General features: G+C 38.6%; 1 protein-coding gene across 1 annotated transcript in view; it reads left to right on the top strand.

The window, feature by feature from the left end:
• The window catches only part of SEMA3C (semaphorin 3C), a 213,074-nt gene extending 205,783 nt beyond the window's left edge, over positions 1–7,291 (top strand). Inside the window, exon 19 of the mRNA XM_066353947.1 lies at positions 3,633–7,291. Within this exon, the coding sequence (XP_066210044.1) occupies positions 3,633–4,046 (414 nt within the window). The 3' untranslated portion in view covers positions 4,047–7,291. The remainder of the gene's footprint in view (positions 1–3,632) is intronic.
• The last annotated feature ends 10,360 nt before the right edge of the window (positions 7,292–17,651 follow it).

Here is a 17,651-nt window from a genome sequence, read left to right as displayed (position 1 = left end):
AAAAGAAGATATATATATTATATATATATGTATGTATGTATGTATGTATAAAACCTTCGAGTAGTCTAAAATGTAATTCTGTTCGCAGTACATCATGAAGTCTGGTAGGGCAAAGGGAAGAACGGAGCCTTCAGCATTTTGTGTGTTCTGTGTGGGCAGTTTTGGTGCTTATATTAAGTTAACTAGGGTCTTGTAGAGTGGATGCATCCCATGCTGTGGAACATAGACACTGCATCAGAATTACTAAAATAGATAGATTTTGGCTCCACATGAGAAAACACTTTCTAACTCTCAGACCTGCTTGTCCAGAGATATTATGAACTGTTGAGGAAATTGTGTGTACCTTATCACTGGAATATTAAAATATAGGCTGATGACCACTTACATAAATAGAATTTACCTATCTGGAGAAAAGATGAGGTAGATGGACTTCAAGGCCCCCCTCTTGTCCCATCATTTAATAATACTAAATTTTTTTAAAAATATTAATAAAAATTATTTATTTAATATCTATTTTCTTTGCCAAAATATCTTTCATCAAAGAAATCTTGAAATTTTTACAGTCTGATAAAGTGTCGACCTGGAAATGCTGAGGTCGCCGGTTCGAAACCCTGGGCTTGCCTGGTCAAGGCACATATGGAAGTTGATGCTTCCAGCTCCTCCCCCCTTCTCTCTCTCTGTCTCTCCTCTCTCTCTCTCCCTGTCTCTCTCTCCTCTCTCTCTCTCTGTCTCTCTCTCTCTGCCTCTCTCTCTCCTCTCTAAAAATGAATAAATTAAAAAAAATTAAAAAAAAAAGAGATTTTTACAGTCTGATAAAGTGTCGACCTGGAAATGCTGAGGTCACCGGTTCGAAACCCTGGGCTTGCCTGGTCAAGGCACATATGGGAGTTGATGCTTCCAGCTCCTCCCCCCTTCTCTCTCTCTCTCTCCCCCTGTCTCTCTCTCCTCTCTCTCTCTGTCTCTCTCTCTCTGCCTCTCTCTCTCCTCTCTAAAAATGAATAAATAAATAAAAATTTAAAAAAAAAAGAGATTTTTACAGTCTAACTTTAAGTTCTTTTGAATGGATGTGATTTATAATAACTGCCTTGCAAAGTAACCTGGGATAGAAGTTACAATGTGTGATGATGATTATCTTAAACAAATGGAGTGTTGTGTTTTGTTTTATATCAAGTGAGTGTCAGGGAGGCAGAGAGACAGACTCACGTTTCTGGCTAGGACATGACCCATGGACATGAACCATCTTTTCTGAAAAAGCCTGCATGTGTGTATGTTAATGGGAAGTCTAATATTCAAATAGGAATTATCTACCAAAAAATGCATGTTTTCCTTTTATTGAGTAGAAAGTTCAATAAAATAATAGATAATAAGTGAATATAGCGTTAGTATTTAAAATTAAAGTAAATTAATATATATAGCCTACATACATGCCACAGAAATAAATGAAATTTAAAATGGAATATGTTATGAGTTAAATCTCTTGTGATAATGCTAATGTTCTATTTTAGAATGCTCAAGAATATAGACTCAAATATTAATTACTGTCTTGATTATTTTTCTGTCAAAAACATAAGAATGCTATCATTTAATATTATGAAAAAATTAACTGTAATATAATTATAAAAAAATCTATTCTGTGCAGAAGTTAAACAGAGCACAAGTCCACTCATTCTTATTTTAGCTGAATGTACTATTAATATTTTATTAAAAATATCCTAATTCTTTCTTACTGGTTTAGGCAAATATACACTATTTCTTATATTAATGATACATAAATACTAAAGCTTTTTAAAAGAAGATAAATAGTGAAAACTAGTGGAAAAAAATACAAATAATTTTACAGAACAGCATGAAATGAAAAATAAAAGCCCTCTTCTTTTTCACTTTAATACTTATTCCCACTTCCCAAAGTAGAAGGCTACCAGAATAGTTTCAGTATGCTTCATAAATTCTCTACCCTTCCCCCGCACACTCTTTAATATCAGTGTACGTGTAGCTACCTCATTTTTCTTGGTTACATGGTATTCCATTGTATGAGTGTACTAAGGTTCTTAAAGCTATTATTTGGTCAGATTTTTCTTGTTTTTCTTCTTATCAAAAACATAATGAAAAGAAATATCTTCATATTTGTAAGAGTATACCTTCTAACAAATTATAGAAATGAAATATTTGTACCAAATATTATATATATTACATGCATGTTATATGGATATTATCAATTTGGCCTCCAAAAATTTTTCCCAATATTTCACAAAAAGGAAAGGCTTTCTCTACTTCATTTCTGAATATATTTCCTTGTTCTTTAAACTATTTATGACACACATTTAAACTTTAAAAATTAAAAGAAGAACAAAATGTTACTTGATACATTTTAGTCTTTACTTCCTCCTGTTCTCTCTTTACTAGTTCTGTTCTATTGTCTCTTTTTTAATACTATACTTTTCCTTTTTGTGATTTTGTGTGTGGTTAACTTTTTATCTAAAAGAACCTTCTTTGAGACCTGTGGTGGCGCAGTGGATAAAGCGTCGACCTGGAAATGCTGAGGTCGCCGGTTCGAAACCCTGGGCTTGCCTGGTCAAGGCACATATGGGAGTTGATGTTTCCAGCTCCTCCCCCCTGTCTCTCTCTCCTCTCTCTCTGTCTCTCTCTCTCTCCTCTCCAAAATGAATAAATAAAAATTAAAAAAAAAAAAGAACCTTCTTTGATTTGGACTCCATTAATAATGAAATATGTATGATACACAAAATGTACCATTTAGAAAAACATTTCCCATGCATTCCTTTATATTATTTTGGGTCATTTTTTTTTCATCAGTGAAAGCCTATTCCAGAGTACAAATGTCAAGGAAATTCTTACCACTTAGGTTTTTAATCTGTTCCTTGAAAATATTGTAGCTGGAACTGTAAGGAAGATGGATTTCCAGCATTTATCTGATGTCTAGCAAATGATAAGCTGTTGTTTTTTTCCCCAGTATAAACCTATAAAGTAATTAAATATTAACCTCATAGCTTTTTATTACTTTTCTTGGAAAGTAAAACTACTTGGAAGTCTTATAAGACAATGACATCTCAGCTTATTTTTAGTGATTCTTTAGTGTGGGATAATTGGGAAAAACCCTTGATAGTGTTCAAAACTCCTCTGCTGATATAATTTTTAGTTAAGAGAATATTCAGTCATTAAAAAAGGTAAAATTCAACACTGTAATATGGTTTCATGCTTTTACTGATAAATATTTTTGTTACAATAAAAGGTGAGAACTCCAAGATGTATTCGGTATTTTAAATTATATGTGAATTTAATTTGCTATATATGTTGACTGAGTCACATTCCAAATGCAACCAAAATTCTGGGCTTATCTGTGAAGAAACTGTAGCTATCCAAAAGGAATGCACTTGAAGCTGTTTTTGGCAATGCGGGTGATAACTTCACCCTCCCTTTAATAAGTTCCGAACCCATGAGACAGGGTCTCCTGTGCAAACGAAGGCAATGGGCTGACCTAAAATGCTGTGTCCACTAAGAAGGAATTTTGCTAGCATTCAATACTTTTGCCAAAGTTAACAGTATTTTGTATATGTTGGCTATATGTTTTTAGAAGATACAGAATTGGGTTTTCAGAACTTTGATGCCTCTCTTAGGTTAAGCTGAATGAACGCATCATCGCCACTTCACAAGGACTCCTAATCCGCTCCATTCAGGATTCTGACCAAGGACTGTACCACTGCATTGCAACAGAAAACAGCTTCAAGCAGACCATCGCCAAGATCAACTTTAAAGTCTTAGATTCTGAAATGGTAGCTGTTGTAACAGACAAGTGGTCCCCATGGACCTGGGCCAGCTCTGTGAGGGCTTTACCCTTCCACCCAAAGGACATCATGGGGGCATTCAGCCACTCAGAAATGCAGATGATTAATCAGTACTGCAAAGACACACGGCAGCAACATCAACACGGAGAAGAATCCCCAAAGACGAGAGGGGACTATGGAAAATTAAAGGCTCTCATCAACAGCCGGAAAAGTAGAAACAGGAGGAATCAGTTGCCAGAGTCATAATGTTTTCTTGCTTCCCATAGTCTTCAATGATCTGTCTTCAGTGATCAAATTTGGAACAAAAAGTCTTGTACTTACCCATGGGAAATTCCTGAGAATGGTGATTACACACTCCTAAAGTGAATGTTACATGAACTGAAATGAGCATGCATTTTCTTGTATGATATTGACTACCACTAGACATGTCATGGTCCTCATGGTGCATATAAATATTTAAATTAACCTAGATTTTATTTATATCTTTATTTACCTTTTCTTAAAATGAACATGATGGTTATAAAACTAGAATCTTATGTCCCTTAAATGACCACATAACCCTGTGATCTTCCTTCTTTAATTTAAGGATTTTTAATTGTCACTTTTTTATAAATGAAAACAAATACCAAGTTTTGTTTTGTCACAAATGCATGTGACAGAGTAGCTGTCAAATGTACAATAGAAAAAAAGACAAGAAAGGGGCACCTAAAAGTTATGTAAAAGTGGTTCATAAAGAGAAAATGGAGAGTTGATATACTTTCAATGAAGTATGTTGTTGGTTACTTTTAGTTTTGTAAAAGTTGTCAGTTGGTGAGATCTGTTGTTGATCTTTGTTCCCTTGTTTCAGGAAGATAAAATGAATGACCTTCCTTATAAATGTCTTTGATTGGAGTTATGTCAGTGAAACTTTTAAGTTTATATTTTTATCTTATCATCTTCCAAACAAAAGCACTTTTTTTTGGAAGTCATTTAAGTTATTCTAGACTCAGAAGATAATCTAATACAGTTTAATCAGTTATTGAGTTGGTTCTAATTTTTTAATCAGTGTGGCAAATTAAACAAATATAGAAAGAAAAAATATTGAAATATCAAACTTGTATTTGATACTGAAGGGTGAAACCATCATAATGAAATAATAAGAAAAGACAAAGTAGAAAATGCAATTTTATTATGAAAAGTTTACAAAAATGTAACTAGTTTTTTTTAACTTTAATAATTAATTTCATGATTAACTCACATTTTTTTTAACCACCCTCAGATATCATAATTGATTTAAGTTACCAGTTCATTCTTAATGATCTTTTATGTGTGGTGGTTATTTGATGAAGAAATGAAAAAAAGTCTAGTCTGAACAAAAACACAATATTTTTAAAGAGAATATTAGTGCATTTTGTTCACTGATATGTAAATAAAAATGTGGGAAGTTTTGTGATGAATAAAATAATTATCTTCTAGTTGTGTGTTTGAATCATTTCATTAGGATAATTTAATATTGAATTTTTATTCCAAATAACAATTAGATGAAAGAAATATGAAAATTTGTTCATACTTTCTTATTTCTTTTAAAGTCACAAATTTCGCTCTTGTATTTAATTTTAAATATATTTTCATATTTCCAGGGACAAACAGAAATCGCATGATATGCCTAATCAAAATTTAAAAGTTTTATTTGTAGTTACCAATCTAAGAAGAGGGCAATCAAGGTAAATATGGCACCCTTTTGAGCAATGCAATGCAAAGCTTCAGGAACTAAAACTCATTGTCAAAAAGAAGGTTATCACTGATTAGATTTTAAGAATATGATTGATAACCTGATGGTGGTCAGTTATCACATTATAAGAGGAGGCCTCAATGGGGCAAAAATAGCAGTTAAACATAACATATAATGTTCATTTTTAAAGAAAATTTATTAATTGAAAACTATTATTGCAAGTGTATATGATTCTAAAGTAGTCTCTGAAACATTTCATTATACAAATAATTTGCCTTCTTAAAGGGTGCAGATGGAGCTCTTTATTTCTCCTCTACGTGCATAAATAGAAATGTTTGTAAAGACAAAACCATCTTCTGTGTTTATGGTCAAACTATTCTGTGAACAGAGTTGAAAATAGAATTGTTTTAGTCAGAGGATAAGGTAAACTACACCAGACCCCTTGCTTCCTGTATACCCAAAAACTGATGAACAGGAATGATGTTTAGTTTTGTAATATTATTTGTGCTATTTAATACCTTTTACTTTAACACTATTAAATTATATATACTTTTATTACTTTTAAAATTATAGAACTCTTTGAACAAAACTGCCAAATGTAAAGAAAGTTTTCTTTCTAAAAAGTATTGTTAACGTATATTAAATGTTGGTGGTTGTTTGGTTTTATTTTGTGTAGTTTGATAATTCAAAGACTTAATATGTTTTACATTTGTACTGTACATTACATTTCCTAGAAAAGCACTTTTCTTCAAAGTGTAGGTTTGTGAATAGATTTTAGCATGATGAAACTGTCATTACAGTGAATGTTCATTCTGTGTAAGAAAATAAGCTCAATGTGGTTAGTATATTAATATTTAATTGGATATTGAATAAAGCATTTGCCTGGCAAAATTTAAATTTTGAGATTTCTTCTATTTCTGGGCTTGCAGTCTGTACTAATGGAAGTGGAGAAAAAAGAAACAACAAAAATTTAAAGTTATTCCAACAAATCTTCCAATGTTATGATTCTGTATTACTCCCTAATTGCCCAATTCTCAGTATCTCTCTTGTTCATATTTTAACTGAATCTTAATTTAAAATAATTTTAATATATTCCTTATAATTTGAATGTATTTCTGGAGCTTTATAATTCCTACTAAAGTGAAAAGAATTTCAGAAAAAGATGACCGTTTCCTAGAGCTGTTATAGCTAAAGTCGAGAGAAACTGCAGCTTTGTTATGAAGCATAGTTAACTTCTAATAATCTTAAGTCTAGACTAAAACAGTTTACTTAAAAAGAGGGATTGAGAATTTCATGAAATTTTATGCATGATGAGAAAGCTGCAGAAGACTGTTGTGGAGAATAACTTTTATCATTTTTCTTATTTTATCCCACCATCCTTTTATCCAGTCCCTTCCTTTGTTTTTTGTTATTGTCGTCATTGTTGTTGTTTTGCAAGAATACAATTTCTTCTGCAAAATCAAAACCAATTATAACAAATTTCATGTATATGTGCTTTTTGGTGAAGTTCATTGCCAAAAATATTGTTTTTTCTAAGAGGCCTTGAATATATACTTCATTTCTTTGGTTTCCTCACAAGGTTGCATTCATAGTGTACAGGTATTGAGAATTGGAAAATTAGCTCCAAAGTTTAAAAAAAAAAAATGCCATCTTCATTCTTCTGACTAATGTATTTGTCTATTCACCTCATAAAATACTACTTTCCTCTTAGTTTGAATTGTGTATTTCTCAGGGCTATTATGTTGCCATGCTTGAGTGTTACTTACATAAAATGCTATTAAAGAATGACATTATAACAAACACATTAAAACTGTTTATTCTATGTTAGGTTACCTCTCAACCCCCAAGAACAAAAGCAGGGAGAATTCTATTTAAGTGTTTTCCTTTCCTCTGAAATATTTATATAAAAAATGTCATCCAGGCCCTGGCCAGTTGGCTCAGATGTAGAGTGTTGGCCCAGCATGTGGAAGTCCTGGGTTCGATTCCCGGCCAGGGCACACAGGAGAAGCACCCATCTGCTTCTCCACCCCTCCTCCTTCCTCTCTTTCTCTCTCTTTCCTTCCCACAGTCAAGGCTCCATTGAAGCAAAGTTGGCCTGGGCACTGAGGATGGTTCCATGGTCTCAGTTTCAGGCGCTAGGATGGCTCCAGTTGCAACAGAGCAATGCCTCAGATGGGCAGAGCATCGCCCCCTGGTGGGCATGCCAGGTGGATCCCGCTCAGGCGCATGCGGGAATCTGGCTGCCTCCCTGCTTCTAACTTTGGAAAAATACAGAAAAAAAAAAAAAAAGAAAAGAAAAAGAAAATCATCCAAACCTTTTATGAGACCAAAAACATGATTTCTGCATGGCAAAATGGATGTATGATAGAATTATTATAAAAATAAAATCCATTCCTATTGTTTCTCTGGACATTTTTTGTTATACATATACAATCCTTGGCCCATGAAGTGTACAATGCGATGAAAGGAATTTTCTATTTTCTTAGGTTCTTTCAAAGTATTAGGCCTGTAATTTTATGCAGGGAAAGAAAGTTATGACTTCTTGTTTTATTTTTTTTCCTTCACTGATTTCTGTTTGTGCACGTGTGTGGGGAGGGGTTACAATCATCTTCCTCTACTCTGCTTCAGAGCAGAGTTGCAAACAGTAGAGCAGGGGCCCCCAAATTACGGCCCGTGGGCCACATGCGGCCCCCTGAGGCCATTTATCCGGCCCCCGCCGCACTTCTGGAAGGGGCACCTCTTTCATTGGTGGTCAGTGAGAGGAGCATAGTTCCCATTTAAATACTGGTCAGTTTGTTGATTTAAATTTACTTGTTCTTTATTTTAAATATTGTATTAGTTCCCGTTTTTGTTTTGTTTTGTTTTGTTTACTTTAAAATAAGATATGTGCAGTGTGCATAGGGATTTGTTCATAGTTTTTTTTTATAGTCCGGCCCTCCAGTGATCTGAGGGACAGTGAACTGGCCCCCTGTGTAAAAAGTTTGGGGACCCCTGCAGTAGAGTATGGCTCATCACAGTGAACTTGGACCTTCAAAGTATCTTCTGAGTTGATGGAATTTGGTTGTTGCAAATTGTGGATTGAAGCTGAGAGTGAGCTTGACTCATGAAAAGGAAAAATAGCCTCAGGAAACCTGAGGAGGTGCTACCCAGGTGACATCTGTCCGGAAGATCAGTGAAGTCCTAGTGGTGCTTTTACATACACACACACATCCTTGTAGCCACAGATTATGCACACTCTCAACCTACAAGACAGCCGTGCTCAATTTTCATTATTTCAAAATGAATCTCAATTTCTGCTTCAAATTCCCCTTCCAGCTTCTGGATACATTGTATTTGTCTTGGTGAATTGTCGCTTTCTCTAATGGAATTGTAGTAATATCTATCTCATGCAGTAGCTCTGAGAATTAAGTAAATTAATATGCATGGAATTCTTATTAGCCTTCCTAGCACCTGAAACTGAGACCATGGAACCATCCTTAGCACCTGGGCCAACTTTGCTTCAATGGAGCCTTGACTGTGGGAAGGGAAGAGAGAGAAAGAGGAAGGAGAGGGGGAAGAGTGGAGAAGCAGAGGGCGCTTCTCCTGTGTGCCCTGTCCAGGAATCAAACCCAGGACTTCCACACGCTAGGCCAACACTCTACATCTGACACATAGTAAACATTCAATAAGTGTATGCTATTGTTTTTCCTTAGGAGAGCAGAACTATTTTTTCCAAGTATTTAAGCATTTGCCCCTCTTTTAGTTTGGATTGCACCAAAATAATTTAATATTTAATGTCACTGTTCTGTATTAGCACCTATGGTGACATCATTTTTCTATTTAAATGTTGCCATCAGTTCACAGTTGTCATCTGAGTTGTCCCTTGTTGTTGATGCAAAGTCCTTTCAGAGAAGGTGAGCTTCTCACTACATCCAAACACATTTAGTGGAACAGGAGTTTTTCTGCTATTGTACCATTCTCAGGACAAGCTGACGGCTGCTCTTACTTAAAACTACTAGGAAGTGTGTGCACGCACATGCTTGGCCCCTCCAGGAACTTGAAACTGCTCAATACACAAACTCCAGAAGTGAGGTAGACAAAGAGGACTCGCGACCCCTGTATGCTCACCACCTTTTCCCCACAATTTACTCTTGGTTGCCGTGGTCCCTGATGGCACAGACTTCTCATTAAATACCTCCTGTGAGCTTGTGCAGTGCATTTCACCCTTTGGTACTCAAGTACCCTCTAAGAGAATGTTTCAAAGCTATGTAGCCCCTAAAACATTTCTAAAGTTAGCATCTAAATGTTTTATTCTGTGTGTAAGTAGTTTCAGAGAACTTAATTTCCAGGCAATAAGAATTGTCACATTTTTAAAAAATGTTACTGCTCTTTCTTTTTTGCTTCAGGGTCTATGTAGAGGTATGATGAGAAAGTTCCAAATACTTAGGGACTCTTTTTTCAGATACTTATCAGTTATCTATTAATTTCTAATTAAATACCATGGTGGCCAAATAATATAAATAGAATGATTTCAAGGCTTCAGTAATTATTAAGACATGTTTTAGTACCAAATCTATATCCTAGTAAACGTACCATGAGTATTTGTGAGGTGTAACATTCAGTGAATGTTAACTAGATTATATTGATTGATAATGTTTTTATTTTTACTGTTACTTTTTTCTTTGGTCCATTTTTTCAAATCCTGGGAGAAAGTTGTTAACATCTCAAACTGCCTTGCATTTTTTGTTTACTTATTTATGCCAAGTTTTCTCTCATGTGCACAATTTTAAAAGTGCAAATGCACTTAATACAGTTATTATTCTTAATGAACTTGATTCACTTGACATTATAAAAATTTTTGGTACTATTTTTGCCAAAATTTATTTAGTGTAATATAAAGCCACACCATTTTTCTCCACACTTTATTCAAATTATGTTTTGTGTATTTTGAGTATGTATTTTGAAAACATAGTAATTAGATTCTTTTTATATTCTTCAGGCTAGCCTGAAAAATATATGCTTTCTATTTGGTTTGAACTAATTGTCAATATAATCCAGGTTAGCTCTTTTAGTTTGTAATTTATTCCATGTTTATCTCATTTATTTTCTGCCATTTGTTAAGTAAATCTGCATTTTTTTCTATACTATTTTTCTTGTGAATTATAACTTAGCTATATTTTTGTGCTATTGTTTCTCTAGGGGTTACATTATTTATCTTTAAGTAATTGTGGTCTACCTTTAAAGTTTATACTATTTAAAAATGTAAGAATATTACAGCTGTGTGATTAAACTTTCTTCTCACCCTTTATTCTCTTTTTAAAATATTTTATTCTTATTTATGTTATAGATGCCACAATATATTATTAATATTTTTGCTTTATAAAATGGCAGCAAAAGAATAGAAATATTTAAATTTAGTACCCAAAACCATATATATTTTTTTATTTTAGTGAGAGGAAGGAAGGCAGAGAACATACTCCACATGTGCCCCAAACGGATCCACCAGTTAAGGCCACTAGGGGCAATGCTCTGCCCATCTGGGGCCGTTGCTCCTTTGCTCAGCAGTTGAGCCCTTTTTTTAGTGCCTGAGGTGGAGGCCCAGAGCCATCCTCAGTTCCCAAGGCAACTCACTGTGGGAGGGGAAGAGAGAAATAAGAAGGGGGAGATAAGGTGGAAAAGCAGATGGTTGTTTTCCTGTGTGCCCTGACCAGGAGTTGAACCCAGGACATCCAGATGCCAGGCCAATGCTCTACCACTGAGCCAACCAACTAGGGATCATATTTTTAATTAATAAAGAAAAAGCTCTTATTTAACATGCAGAATTTTATGTTATTTCAATTTCTCTTTTTCATATTTGTATTCTACTTGCTCTACAAAATTTTACCATAATATAGTTTTATATTTCAAAGATTGATTACTCTCATACAATTATGCAACAAAAATATACATAATCACTTAATTTTCATTTAAAATATTCCATAACCATCAGACTCTAAGTATTAATAGTTTTTAGATTAAATTAAAATAAGTTGCCACAATTTGGCCATAGGCCATAAATATATACCAAATTTTGAAAATCACTAAACCTAAAAAGTAAAATCTGAAATGAAAATTAATACAATAAGATAGATGGAACTTCTTTTTCTTCCATTAATTAAATTATCTTCAAATAAATCTTACTTGCAAGACTGAAACAAGGTTCAACAAAAATATTATTTCTAATGAGCATAAGTAAATGTGCTTATATAATTTGATGAGAATGGGAGAAATATTATAGTGTTGCTATTCAATATATAAATACTTTTTGAAGAATATGTGCCACATTATTATTGCCAAGATTTATTTTAATTAATAAATGGAGATTTGCTTTTGCTGCCTTACAATTTTATTAAAAGAAATGTTTCATAAGGCCAATGACCACCACCATGGTCTGACTTGGATTTGGGCAGATGGTAAAGGAACAGAGAAGCCAGAAAATGGTGGGCCATTCTGTTTATTAAAGACTTTTAATGGCTTCCCTTTCTCACTCCGTACTCATCTGGACTCAAAGACCCCCACAAGCGAAACAGCACTCCCCAGGGAAACAGGCCAGGCCAGCAGGGCTCCGAAGCCCCTCACCACTCCCTGTCTCTCTCTCTCTCTCCTCTCTCTCCTCTCTCCTCTCTCCTCTCTCTCTCTCTCTCTCTTTCTCCTCTCTCTCTCTCTCTCTCTCTCCTCTCCTCTCTCTCTCTCTCTCCTCTCTCTCCTCTCCCCTTCCTCTCTCTCTCTCTCCTCTCCTCTCTCCTCTCTCTCTCTCTCTCTCCTCTCTCTCCTCTCTCTCTCTCTCTCCTCTCTCTCCTCTCTCTCTCTCTCTCCTCTCTCTCTCTCTCTCTCTCTCTCTCTCTCTCTCTCTCTCTCCCCAGCCAAACCAGGCTGGGGGATAACCCCCTCTCCAGCAAACTATTGCCCCTCCCAAGAAGGAAGGCAGTTGCAATATGTGATCTGCTTCCCCGAAGGCAAGCCCTGCAGCCTTCACAATACACACATGGCGATGCCCCAACACAATCAAACCTAAAGAAAACATTTGTTTGCCCAACATTCCACGCCTTTTGTTCGCTTCAAAATCTACACCACAGATATTCCTGTGCGAGGAATGAGGTACATTAATAAACAAACTATAGCAACAGCACAAGTTATACAACTGCAACAGTTTACAAAGGTGCCCTTCACAATGTCTCCCTGAGCACTCTGCCGGAGGCAAAAACTGGAGGCCCATCTCTAGCCCCTACTCCATGGTAGGTGGGAGGGCCTCAGGGCTGTGTCCATGAAACCTTACAAGTGTCCTTGGTGCATTCCCCTGCAGGAAGGCCTCCACCAGAGCCGACCCCCGCCATCCGGGTTTCTCATACTGTCCAAAAGCAGCATGTCCATTCAACAAAGGAGCTGGTGTCCTGCTCTGGTTACAGTCCAAGAGTCGGTCCATGATAGACAGCCCAGCTGTCTGTGTAAATCACCAAGGTAAAGGTCCATTACAGGCAACTAGGTTCACAGAGGCCTCAGGCTTCCCCTTATCCCTGTAGTCAGGGCAGCTCTGAAGACGCTGCCCCAAGGAGGCGCACGTGGGAACAGTGGCCAACCTCTCCACCTCTGCTCCAGAGAGCAAGGTGCCATCCACCCCTTTGTCCCCACATCGCAGCAACCCTGCCAGGGGAGGTAGTCTTTGTTGCTGGGTTTTTACCTTCTGGATGAACACGGGCCAAACTCTGAGTGTGCGGGCAGCAGCTTCAGCCTGAGCCTCCTCGTGCTCAGAAAAGGGGCTGGAAACGCCCGCGCCCCTGACTCGGAGCCACTCTGCGGCACCGCTCCTGCAGCTGCTGGCTCTCGGCCTGAAGCTGAGCCCACGTTGTTCCTCCAACTGCCGCTGCCAACATTCAACTTCCAGGACGAAGGGCGACTCGCGAGCCCGTTTGGCCTCCTTCTCCAGAGACCTTTCCAGGCCCAGACGCTGCACCTGCAGGTCTCGGCTCTGCAGCTCTTCCTCTCGTGACCATTCCTGCTCCTGCCGCTGCTGCTTCTGGGTCTGCTCATCCTGGACCTTCAGACCTCAGGCCGCTTCTCGCAGGGCTGTAAACAACAGCCAGCTCGCAGTTCCGGGAAGGACAGCCATGGGGAGCCAGGACAGTGACCAGTCCTCTACCCCACCCCTCAAGGGTGTTGGCGGCTCCATACCCATCTGATCCGAATCCTGCCGCTGTGCCTGAGGTGAGGCCAGTGGCCACAGCCGTGGCCATGCAGGTTCTCATTGGATTCGGTAAAGATGGTAAAGAACTGTGGAGCCGAAAAATGGTGGGCCGTTCCGTTTATTTATTAAAGTCTCATAACAGTGGATGAGCAAATAGGCAGGGACTGCTTCCCTTCCTCACTCCAGACTCACCTGGACTCAGAAGCCCCCACAATCAAAACAGCACTCCCCAACCAATCAGGCCAGGCCAACAGAGCTCCCACCCCTCACCACTTCCTCCCTCTTTCTCTTTAGCCAAAACTAGCTGGGTTCATTTCCTTCTCCAGCAAACAATAGCCCCTCCCAAGCAGGAAGTCAACCTGCAATTTGCAATCTGCCGCCCTGAGGGGAAGCCCTGGCAGCCTTCCTTAGACCATGCACACAGGGCACTGCCCAGTACAGGGGCAAACCTAAAGAAAACACTGTGTACCCGACAGAAACCATCATCCTTCTCAATACTGTACTGATATTTCCAATCAGGACCTTGATGTGTTCTCTGGCTCGGTAGAGCTGCCTCCACGGCTTTCCCAGGATAATTTTTACAGTGCAGACTTCCAGAAGCCTTGGGAAAGTTACTTACCTTCTCCACCTGTTGTGTGCCTCACCTGCAGAAGGAGGATAATTATGTCGGTTGCCTCATAGGGTTGTTGTAAGTGTTGGAATCATATTTTTATATAAAATATTTATAAAATTTCTGCCACATGATTAAGATAGTATTAGTTCAGCTTTTGCTCATATTACCTGCAACTATAAAACTTTTCTGCTTCATTCAGAAGTTCCAGTAACAGTTTGTCTTTATTATTCCTCCAATTTCCTATGTTCCTTATGTCTAGCGGACAATCTGATGATCATTAGAATGTTACACATCCTATGGGTCTTTATTTTTAACCCCAAACTTTTATTTTCCCAAATCAATAGTAGGTTCTTTCTTTCCTCAAATTGAATTCTTCTCCATTCACTCAGTAACACTGGAGTTACTGTAAGAAGCTGGCTTTCCTAGAGCTTAGATTTATTCATCCTGGATGTTAGCTGTCACCTACAGTATTACAAACGACTCTTTTCACGAGGCTCCGTGGTATCCCCATTGGCTCCGTCCTGGCAGCCAGCCCTCCAGGCCTAGTGGTCCTGTCTGCCTTCAGACTGGTAGTGAAGCTTAACTGCTCAACAAATCACAGCATCAATAGTTACAGCACCATTAGAACTATCACCACTATCACCCTCAGAAAAATAACATTTATTGATCATTTTCTGGGAACATTCCTGTATAAATGTGCACACTACACATAATATCTCCTTCTTTCCTAGCATCTTCTGAAGACCTATTCATCTACTTTGTAAATGACAAAACTGAGAATCTGATGCATTAGAGAACTACCCTGAGCTATATAACTCAAGGCCCCAAAGCATGCAATATAAAAGGTCTAATTCCAAACTTTAAGTATCTTCCATATTTAATTATTGAGAGTCTCACTAAGGAAAAGCTACTGTTAAAATATTTACATACAGCAGCCTTTGTATGACTTCATATGACTTACAGGATACCAGGTAACACCTAGGTCAGGCCATTGAGTCAATATGCTTAGGTCTCACGTACTTCCTCACTACTATCTAGTTTATCATGTCCAAGATCACTACGATAATATCAATTTCAGGGAACTGCCAAAAAGGAGAAGATCCATGTAAAGTGCTGAAAACGGACCTGATGTAACATGAATATCAGATAATATCAGCTATTCTATTACTATGTCTTTGCTGCTGGGAATACCATTTATTAATTCTTACACCAAATATTTATTGAGCACTGATTATGTGCCATTAGCCAAAATAAGGGCTCTACTGTCATGAAGCCTCCTTTATATAGGGAGAGACAAGAAACAAGCAAATAATCATATAATAAGTTAGGCTGAGAACATGCTATGAAGAAAATTAAAGAAAGGTAAGGACATCATGCAAAGACGGAAAAGTGCATTCACGGAGGAGGGAGAAGTCAGTAAAAGGACCTAGGGTGAAACAATTTTGGAAGACTTGAAGAAAAGAAAAGAAAACCTGTGTGGCTGGAGCTAAGTGAGAGAGGAAAAGGAAGACAAGTACGAGACAGGATCCAAAAGGCAGACACTCCAAGGCACTTGGGTCTGGTGACTAGCGTGAGAAATTCAGGTTTCACTCTCAAGGTTTCAAAAGCCTTTGGAGGCCAGTGATGTCATGGGAGTGAGTTACAGTCAATGCACAATAATGGCTACATTTCAAGACCTCTGAGAGCAAGAATGCAAACAAAGCAAACAGAAAAAGCAACTAGGAGTCCAAACATATTTTTAAAAAGCATAACTCTGCTAGATTTAAGTATTGACTTCCATTCACACAGAGGTAAAACCAACTGGCAAGAAATCCCTCTTGGAATGTACTTTTTTTTTTTAACTTTATTTACTTATTCATTTTAGAGAGGAGAGAGAGAGAGAGAGAGAGAGAGAGAGAGAGAGAGAAAGGAGCAGGAAGCACCAACTCCCATATGTGCAAGCCCAGGCAAGCCCAGGGTTTTGAACCAGCGACCTCACTGTTTCAGGTCGAAGCTTTATCCACTGCGCCACCACAGGTCAGGCTTGGAATGTACTTTTGAGCTAAGTGGAAGAGGCAGGACGGGAGAGCCCTTATTCCTTAGATTGGGGAAGAACCTTCGGGACCGTGCACAACGGAAGGAAGGAAGGAGGCAGCTGGAGGCGAGACCTAGAGGTGGTGCTGGAGCAGCCTGTGCAGGAACTGTCAGGCCGGGCTGTGGTACCCGTAACACCCGGAGGTGGGAGTGGCTTCAGCTTCCATACTGAGAACCAAAGCGCTAGCAGATAAAAATACAAGGGCCACTAGAGACAATGCTGTGCCTATGCGTTAAGACAGGCTGGGGTCACAGGGACAGTAGCTGTAAGTAACTGAAGGTGCAAACAGCCTTTATGGATGCGAGTCCACAAGAAATCACTGTACTGAAAATACGATGCGACATGGTAAGAGGCCAACTGTTCGCCAAGACCAGTGGCCTTAATGGCCCTGTTACTCAATCCTGATTTATTTTACTAGGAAAGTGATACACTTTTATCTTGCACTTAGAAACAAGCTGTCTAAGTGAATGAGGACAGCTTAGAGAATGGAGTGTGTCCTCAAACAGCCTGTTCCAGAAAGGTGGAATTCCAGTGCAGTCTATAGAGAAACTCGAATCTTGATTAGGGCACTGGTCAAGCCAGCAGTGGTCAAGCCAGCAGTGGTCAATGTGGAAGCGGTGATTGCCGGACTATCCCACTCTCCATAGCAGACCCTCCCCAGATCACCGCTTCTCTCTGCCCTGGGAAGAAGGAGACAAAGTCTTTCTAGAAAGATGCTCACTGGACTGACTCTTTAGTGGACATTGAGGCTTCGAAAATGGAGGTAAATCCAGGTTCTTTCTCAGAAACAGAATAATTATGGATACTATGGATAAAAACATTTGTGAAGAATAAATCTGAGGAAGAAAAGGAATAAACAACTGACTCATTTCCTTACCTCTCCTCAAAGAGCAATACCCTGCACCATCCCTACCACGGGACCACCAGAACCAGCCTTCCTACAGCACTGCCCATGCCGGTGGCCGGACGGAAGTCCAGACCCGTGTCATCCCCTGGGTCACCGCACAGCAGCCGGCGTTGTTGGTGCTGGGGCTGCCACTGTGGGTGCGGCTTGTTCAGGGGCTGGAACCGGAATAGCGTTTGGCAGTTTGATCACTGGCTGTGCCAGGACCCTCCCCTTCAAGCAGCAGCTCTTCTCCTGCCGTTCTGGCCTTTGCCCCATCTGAGGCCATGGGGTTCTTCTGCTTGACGGTTGCCTTCCTCATTCTCTTTGCCATGTAAGGCTCCATGGGGGTCACCTACCCATCCTCGCT

This window comes from Saccopteryx leptura, chromosome 12, assembly GCF_036850995.1.
Source record: "Saccopteryx leptura isolate mSacLep1 chromosome 12, mSacLep1_pri_phased_curated, whole genome shotgun sequence".
NCBI lineage: Eukaryota > Metazoa > Chordata > Mammalia > Chiroptera > Emballonuridae > Saccopteryx > Saccopteryx leptura.
This window is presented reverse-complemented; position numbering and strand designations above follow the sequence as displayed.